Source organism: Belonocnema kinseyi, chromosome 7 (assembly GCF_010883055.1).
Source record: "Belonocnema kinseyi isolate 2016_QV_RU_SX_M_011 chromosome 7, B_treatae_v1, whole genome shotgun sequence".
In the NCBI taxonomy this organism is placed as follows: domain Eukaryota; kingdom Metazoa; phylum Arthropoda; class Insecta; order Hymenoptera; family Cynipidae; genus Belonocnema; species Belonocnema kinseyi.
The window spans coordinates 48493044-48502561 of record NC_046663.1 but is presented as its reverse complement, the minus strand read 5'-3'; the positions used below and the strand labels follow the sequence as shown (position 1 = coordinate 48502561).

The 9518-nt window shown below is 26.1% G+C and overlaps 1 protein-coding gene across 1 annotated transcript in view; it reads right to left on the bottom strand.

Annotated features, from left to right (window-relative positions):
- Positions 1 to 9518, bottom strand: part of LOC117177313 (alpha-mannosidase 2) — a 77314-nt gene that overhangs the window by 19334 nt on the left and 48462 nt on the right. The window contains exon 3 of the mRNA XM_033367923.1: positions 29 to 121. Coding sequence (XP_033223814.1) covers positions 29 to 121 — 93 coding nt within the window. The remainder of the gene's footprint in view (positions 1 to 28; positions 122 to 9518) is intronic.

The following is a 9518-nucleotide window of genomic DNA, read 5'->3' as shown; positions in this document are numbered from 1 at the left end:
ATATTAATTAAAATAATTAAAATTTTACCTTTAGAGGTGGTCGCTCTGGATTTTTCTTTAGCTCAGCATATCTTGATTCAAAACTATCATCCCAGTACTCTCGACTTCTCATCCACGAAGGCTAAAAAACAAATTTTAATAAAAACTTAGAAACAAATTTAAATAAGCACGAAATAATTAATGAATTAAGATTTTCTACGTTTAACTGATTAGACATTTAACCAGTAGAAAAGTTCATTTGCTTAAACGTTCCATCGTTTTCAACTTCTTTTCAACGAATTTTTGAAATTTTAAAGAAATTTTTAACCCAATAGTTAAATTTTCCATCAAATATATGAATTTTCAACCAAAAACATAAACTAGTCACCAAGAAGAATAGTTAAACTTTCAGTTAATTCATTCATTTTCAACAAATAAAAAATAAATTTTAAACTCAAAAGATGAATTTTCTAACAGAAAATACAAATTTCCAACAAAATAATTAGATTTTCAACCAAAAAGATGAATTTTCAACAAAGAAGATTTAATTTCTATCAAAAAATATAAATTTTCAAAAAAAGGGAATAGTTAAATATTCAGTAAAAAAAATTAATTTTGCATGAAAGAGAAAAATTTTCAATCAAATTTTTAATTTTTAATGGAATTTGCAACCTAATAGTTATATTTTCAATTTAAAAAATGAATTTTTAACCAAAAAGGTGAATTAGCCACCAAAAAGATTAATACTCTACCAAACAAGACAAAGTTTCCACAAAATACAGAAATATGCAACAAAATAGCTATTCCGAAAATAGAGTAGTTAAATTTTTAGTAAAGAAAATTAATTTGCAACAAAAAGAAGCACTTTCAACAAAATAGTTGCAAATTTTAAGCAAAAAGAAATTAATTTTCAACTAAAATAACGAATCTTGAACCAAACAAATGGTATTCAACTTCTGAAAATCATAGAAGATTTTCTTAAAATTTATAACAAAATGTTGGAAAATGAACCGAGTTTTGATCTAAAGAAAGGGCAATTAATGTGCGCGTGGCGCGCACATGTTCTAGTGTTGTTAAATTTTAAACAGTAACATTTTTTAAATCTTGAATTAAAAATGGTTTATACTTTAAAAATTTGTTTTGCTTAGAAAATAAATTTTGTTTAACTTTAAACGCTTATAATATGAAATTGTCAAAGTAATAAAATAGTATCTATTTGAAAATGGTTAAATGTACGAATTAAAACTAAGCGTCTCAAATAAAAAGATTCTCAAATTAACCCCATGGGCTAAAACAATTTGAAATAAAAAATTTCATTTTTTAAATAAAAAATACCAACTTTTTAGGTTGTATTTTGGTCTTAAAAAAGTGTAGGTTTTTTCCTTTAATAGAAAGTAAGAAAAAGAAGTTTCTTTAAACTTTGGTCAATCATTACATTAACTAAATAAATTTTATGGAATGTATATTTAAAGAAAAAATATTTAGCATCTACTAAAAACCGCGCTTGAATTTGCCAAACTATTACAATCTGGTTATTGGTGGTTTTGAAAAATATTTAAATTCTAGAACTTATTATATACATCTTAAATAACAATCATTGTTATAATATTTATAACATAATGAAAATCTTGATTAAAATTTAAACTAAAGAATCTTCATTGCGGACAGAGAGACCATTCTACTTTATTATATTTAATTTCTCGAATATTTAATTTGGATGGAGTCAACAAAAAAATATTTTGCATTTAAAGTTTAATTTAAATCCTAAATAGTTTAATTTTAAAGTTAGTCAAATTTCAAAAAAGTTCAATTAATTACAATAGATCATACTGTAAGTTTAAAAAAAACTTTTACGATATACTCGCGGTAGGACATTTTGGTTTTGAATAAAAGAACTTTTCAAATATAAAACGAACAATTCAATTCTCAAATATCGTATATTTAAATTTACGTATTGCTTATTGAAGCAACTCGTTCATTCAATCTCATTAGCAATTACCTCAGGCGAAGAGCTTTATTGAAAAAAAAGTTGAAAACGATGGAAAGTTTAACCGAATTAAGTTTTCGACCTAAAGGTATCAGGTTTATCGATATAAAAAAATAATAATAATAGTCCAAAAACGTTGATTGAAAGCGATAATAATAATAATAATAATATTAGGGGTATGTTTTCCTGTTTATAATGCTGATCTTAAGATTTTATATCAAAATTCAAGTAGAATTGGTGCACGTCGGAGATTATATTGCTTACGAGCTGGCGTGTTCCGTAGTTCCATCTCACAAAAAATGCGGCATTCTGCACATCGCATGGCATGAATGCAATAAAAACGAAATTTGCATCCGACGCATTCAGACACGAAAATTGAATGATATTCAAATATCTTCAACCGATATAAATAATTAAATCCTCTCAAGATTAGTTTATTCGAGACAACAAAAGAAAATTATTTTTTATCTTCAACTAATAAAAATAATTAAATCCTTTCAAGTTTAGTTTATTCGAGACAACAAAAGAAAATTATTTTTTATCCTCACAATATTATTTTTAAATATCTATTTAAAAACTATTCACAGATTGGACTCAAGACCCCATTTTCAAAATTCCCAGTCTTTTTAAATACCAACATTCTCATGTTGCTAAATTTTGAATGCAAAATCTTTTATAAATGTGATCAAATAATTTTAAAAACCAAATTTTTAATTTTTTTATTCTCTAGACTGCAAGTTGCAAAAGTTTAACACGTATTTCCCATAAGAAAAAATAAATTTTTGTATATTTGATTTAGAATTGTTAATATTGGGTGAATCGAGTTGAAACTCATTTTTCATCATTATTTATATGGAATATAAATGAATAATTATTTTGTAAATATCACCCTCATACGTCTGATTTATAAGGTCCCAAAAAAACCCATAAGTGAAAAATTGGGTTTTGCGAGCTTTTATCAATAATAATTTTTTTGCGGTTTGTTTTAGTACAAATTGTTTCTGATACATACGATATTAATTTCTACTTATAATTAGATCCTTAAATACATTATTTAAACAATTTATATTGTTTAAATCAATTTTCTCTATATAGTCGCCGTGTTTTCTGAATTTTTCAACTGGCATTCAACGTTTTAGTTACAGCGAGACAATAATTCATCCAACTTAACAAAAACCATTTTTTAAACAAGATATTATTATGCATAACAATATTCTCTTATAATTATACAAGAAAGTTGTGATTTTTTCTTAAATTTGCAATTTTCGTCCATATCGTTGTTTTTTTCGGAAATATTCAACGTTTTGTTTGCTTTAAGTGCGGCTATAATTAATCGAAGTTAAAAACATAATTGTTTAAATACTTTATTATTATTTTTTAAAATAATAGATCAAGATAAAAATTAATGAATTTTAATAAAAATAATTGTTTAAAGAAATGATTATTCTTTATAACCATCTTCTACTATATTAATGCTAGATAGTTGCAGTTTTTTCTGACATTGTTGCATTTTTGTCTAATTTTCACTTAGTAAGGCAATAATTAATGCAATTGAAAAGTGTTTTAGCAATTAAATATTGTTTGTAATTATCTACTCTGAAATAATTGTTATAATGTTGCAATTTTATCTGAAATTTCCAACTCTGATTTGGCTTTTTAGATTTTAAAAAAATAATAATTAACAAAAATTTTTTATTGAAGTAGTTACTGAAAGCCTTTTTCTTTAAATTAATATTTATTATTTGTACCTAAGTAAAAAGTCAAAGAAAAGCTGAAAATTGCAGAAAACTCCGCGACTTTCTAGAGAAGAAGAGAAGATAGTTATAATAAATAATCAATTGTTTAAAAAATTAGGTTTGTTAACTATAATTAATTATTACATCACTCAAATTAAAAATGTTTGAAAAACCTTCAATATTGTTGCATTTGTCTAAGAGAATATTATTATAAATAATAATAAATTGTTTAAAGAATAATTGATCTTAAATTTAATTGTTTGTTGTCTCGATCTAACTGAAAAGTTGCAAATAAATTGAAAAATTCGGAAAAACTGCGACTTTCTAACTCTGTTCTGAGAGAAAATTGCTAAGAAAAATAATTGTTTTAACAATTTATGTGAATATCTTATTATAAGAATAATATAGTAATTTATGTATTATAAAAAATTTAAATTAAACAATATTAAGGAGTCTAAATAAAATTTACGGAAACGTCTTTTTTCTTATGGGAAATACGTATTAAAATTTTAAAAGATTCGAAAAAATGTTTTCAAAATTTAAATTAGCGATATTTTTATAAGACTTCAAAAAAATTTAGGGAAACTTTTTTTTAAACAAACGAAAATGACAAATTCATCGATTTCAGTAAGTTTAAAATGAGCCTAGAAAAATTTAAGGAAATTTGAAGGAATTTGATGAAATATCTAAGAATCCAAGGATAATCCATTAGATTAATTAAGTAGCATTGAATGAATTCAGAAGAATTAAACAGAAATCGAAGAATTGATGAGATTTATAAAGAATTCAAAATAATTTAAAAGAATGCAGGATGATTTAATATGAATTCAGGGAAATTCTAAATGAATTTAAGTCAATTGCAAAACGTATTTGACAACCTACAGTTTTTTAAGCTATTATCTATTATTATCCATTATCTAACTGTACAGAAATGACAGCAATTTATTAATTTGCATCGAAATACCATTGTCCACTTATTTCTGAATTTCGAAGATTGTAAATTTATAATCCTCAATATTCGCAGGATGAAACGATGTCAGAATTTCGAAGTGTCAAGCGGACTGATCAGCTACAAATAACTACTTTTGCAAAAGTAATTTCCAGACGAAATCTAATGAATTTGCAATTTCAATTAAATCATTTCCTTCGTTTTAATGAACTTTAATAAATAATATTTTTGGATTTAGAATTAAATTAGCTGGTAGATCTAAACTAACACAGTAGTAGACTAATGAATCAGTAAATAATCTGGCTGTCTGATGGCTGTCAGTTATAAAAGACAGGGTGACCAGATAACTTTATTTTAAGAACTTCATTACTTGTTCCTGATTGTTCTTTTATTAACTTTTCATTCCCCTCATCATTACTATTTAAAAATAATATTCTAATCTTTCTGACATTTTTTATATAGAACATTTTATAAATTAATAAAACAATTTTTTTTCTTGAATGTTTATAGCCGCATCAAATGCCGGAGTCATTAGCGATAGTACTATAGAGATAATTATAAAACTGTAGGGTATCTGTGGGGTAATATAACAAAAGCCAGAAGGGAAGCTTTCTGAAAACACATTCAGCCTCGCTTCCTGCTAGGGGAATCGAACCCGCGGCAGCGTGGTTCGAGGCCTTCCATAAACCACGTGGTTTCTTTAGGGTGAGGGGGTCCGATTCCGAGCCACGTTGTTTTACACTTACTTGTTTAAAAAAACGCATGGCCAGAAAACAGAAAAATGTTCACTGAAAACAATAATAAGTCCAAAAATATTACAACACAAAATAAATAAATTTGGACCCAAATATTAGATTTTTAAACCAGAAAGATTAATTCTTTACCGAATAAAAAAAAAAAACAATTTTCAACAAAATACATGAATTATCAATTTACTAAGACCGCAGTGTTGGAACGTAAGACAATCACGATGACATCTAAGCCACGATGACCTAATATTTTATTATTCTCGTGGCTAATGTTCCTTTTAATTCAAAAGAATTCAAAAGAATTCAAGCAAATTTATATGAATTCTAGGTGACTTTGAACGAATTTAGGAGCAATTCAAATGACTTGAAAACAATTCAACTTAAATACAAAGGAATTCAAATGAATTGAAAAAAAATGTATTCCAAAAATTCAATTGACCGAATCCATTTCAAAACAGGTAGCCCTACACTTGAAATCGCAGAATCTCTTGGGGGCCAAATATGTTGTTTCTTAGAGGAAATTAGGAGATACGTATTTTTCTGATTTGCAGACAGATTTTTTCTAACAAGTTACACGTATGTTAATGCGGTGCTTTATTTTTCAAAAAACCCGATTTTTTCTTTAAATCTCTATCACTTTCGGCCTAATTGAGATATTTATTATTTTCTTTTTTTACTCTAATAGCGTTCATAACCTCATTTCAAAATCCGCCAGAAAATTAAAAGAAGGTTAAATATTAACTAATTGGAAGTGGTTTTTCTGAAAAATTAAAAATCGATTTTCTCAAAAACCCCAACTTTAAATTTTTGGTCCATTTTTTTGTTTGTTTATTTTTAACTTGTACTTTGATAATGAGGATATCTTATAAGTTTGATGCTTGCTAAATAACTTTTGCAGCCAGGAGGATTCTTTTTTGTTACAAACGAATTTTCTACTTTTTCTTGAAAACAATGATAGATACGAAAAAATGTTAAGATAAAAGTTTGCACGTCTGAAAAAGTTCTATGAGAAACTTCTCTTGTTCTTTAGCGACATTTTTCATAGTTAACGAAAAAATTTAAAAAGTACATTTTGAAGGGGAAAAAAATTCTGCCGGCATCAAAAATGGCTTTGCCAGCATGATGCTGCTGAGATGCCTTTATTTTATTAGTAGAAACATAAAAAATATATATTAAGAAAAATAAAAAATAAAGAGTTTTTAAGAAAATCTTTTTTATTATTTTCTTAAAACTTGGAAAACATGAAAAAAGTATAATTTCGGGAAAACCTCATCTTTTTTATTTTTCTAAATATTTTTTTTAGTTCCTAATAATAAAAGAAATGCATCTGAGCAGGCTGATGCTGGCAAAGACATTTTTGATGCCGGCAGAATTTTTTTCCCTTCGAAATGTACTTTCTGAATTTTTTCGTTAACTATGAAAAATGTCGCTAATATACTTTGTTCATGTTTTCCAAGTTTTAAGAAAATAATAAAAAAGATTTTCTTAAAAACTCTTTATTTTTTATTTTTCTTAATATTTTTTTTAAGTTTCTACTAATAAAATAAAGGCATCTCAGCAGTATCATGCTGACTAAGCCATTTTTGAGGCCGGGGGAATTTTTTTCCTTACAAATGAAGCTTTTGAATTTTTTCCCTAAATTATGAAAAATATCGCAAAAGAACGAGAACCGTTTCTCGTAGAACTTTTTTAGACGTGCAAACTTTTATCTTACCACTTTTTCGTATCTATCTTTGTTATGAAGAAAAAGTAAAAAATTCGATTGTAACAAAAAATAATTCTTCTGGCTACAAAAGTTATTTAGCAAGCATCAAACTTACAAGATATCTTCATTATAAAAGTAGAAGTTCATAAAAAAATTAACGGTGGGATTTTTGAGAAACCCAACTCGCCTAATTTCCTCTAAGTAACAACATATTTCGCCTTTAAGAGATTCGGCGATTTAAAGTGTAGCGCTGCATGATTCGAAATGTATTCGGTCCATTGATTTCAGTAAAATTTGAGTGAATTTTAGGAATTCAACGGAAATAAGAAAAATGTAATAATATTCATAAAAATTGAAGGTGAATTAAACAAAAAAATATAAATCCTTTATAAACGTTCCATATTTTCCCGAAATTAAAGACAATTCTGTGCAACTGCATGAATATTTTTTACATCTCTTAAACTCATTAAAATCTTTAGAAATTTCTTGCATTCTTTTTTAATCTCTTGCGAATACCTTGGAATCTTACTTACCTACTGAAATCAATTGAAAATTACTAGGAGTGTTTTTAAATCCACTGAAACATTTTGAAGGTCTTCAAAATCCCTAGGAATTTTTTTAAATGCCCTACAATATTTCAAACCCTTTAAAATCTCTTCAAACTGTTAAAATCAACTGAAAATTCCTTGAAATGGCTTCAAATTCCCTAAAATATTTGTAATCTCTTGAAATTCTATTAAATTATTGAAATCCCTTGAAACTTTTTAAAGTTCTTCAAAAATCCTTGGAATCTTTTTAAAAAATGTAAAACATTTCAAACCCTTTAACATCCCTTCAACTTATTGAAATCAACTAAAAATTCCTTGAAATCGCTCCCAATTCACTAAAAAATCTGCAATCTCTTGAAATTCTATTAAATTACTGAAATCGATCAAAAAAACTAGATGGATTTTTTTAAATGCCTTAAAATATTTTTAATTCTTTCAAATCTTTTAAAATGCTATGAAACTTTTTAAAGTTTTTAGAAATTCCTTGGAATCTTTTAAAATATCCTAAAATATTTAAAACCCTTTGACATCCTTTCGAAGTATTTAAATTAACTACAAATTCCTTGGCATATTCTAAAAGTCTCTGGAATATTTCAAACCCTTTGAAATACAGTGAATCTCTTCTATAGCACCCGTCAATTCCCAACGGGCTATAGAAGGAAGGGCTACTGAAGGGTTTCACTGAACCTTCAAATTATTAAAATCAACTAAAAACTTTTTGGAATCTTTAAAAATTTCCTAAATTATTTTAAATAGTTTGAAATCCCATTAAATTAGAGTAATTGAAAATTCCTTGGAATCTTTTTAATATCCCTAAAATATTTCAAACCCTTTGAAATACATTCAAATGATTAAAATCGACTAATATAATTCCTTGGACTCTTTTAAAATTCCTTAAAATATTGCAAACCCTTTGAAATCCCATTAAATTACTGAAATAAATTTCAAATATGTTAGAATCGTTTAAAATACCCTTAAATATCTAAAACCCTTTAAAACCGCTCAGAAAAATTCAACTAAAAATTCTTATAATCTTTGAAAATTCCCTAAAATTACTTCACATTAAATTACTGAAATCAATTGAAAATTCATATAAATCTTTTACAATACCTTCAAATATTTTGCACTCTTTCGTATCCTCTTCAACTTATTAAAATCAACTAATATTTTCTAAAATATTTTAAATCCTCTAAAATTCAATTAAATTACTGAAATCAATTTTCAAAACTTTTGAATCTTTTGAAATCCCTTAAAACTTGTTAAAGCTATTGAAAATTCCTTTTACTTTTTTTAAATGCCATAAAATCTTTTAAATCCTTTGGAATCCATTCATTTGTCTGAAATTATTAAAAAGACAGTAACGACCGGGAGTACGAGAAAACCTAAAAACCTAGCAACTTCTAGCAAAATCTAGTAAACTAATGGTAAAAATTAGAAGGTCACGAAAATGAACCTTGAGATCTCCTCTATAAAATGAGAGCAAGAAACAGTAAAAATGTTCGCTAGTTCTCGAATTATCGTTGACAAAGAACAGAATATCTAGCAAGACTTGACAAAGCGATTTTTGACATTATTATGGTAATTTGAGAAACAGTGAACATTTTCACAGTTTCTTGGACTCATTTTAAAGAAATGATGGAGTTGAATATTGAAAATTGGTAAAAATCAGAAATTAGACCAGTCTTTTTTACTCACTAACTTAGTCTCTATGTATCAAAAAAATTTTTAATAGGGCTTCTTTAACGGAAAATTAAACAAATTTTGAGAAAATTCATTGAAATAAATTTAAAAGTCCTTGAAATATTTTTAAATCTTTGAAATCCTAGGAAAAAAGGTTTTATTTTCGGATATAAATAAAATTATTA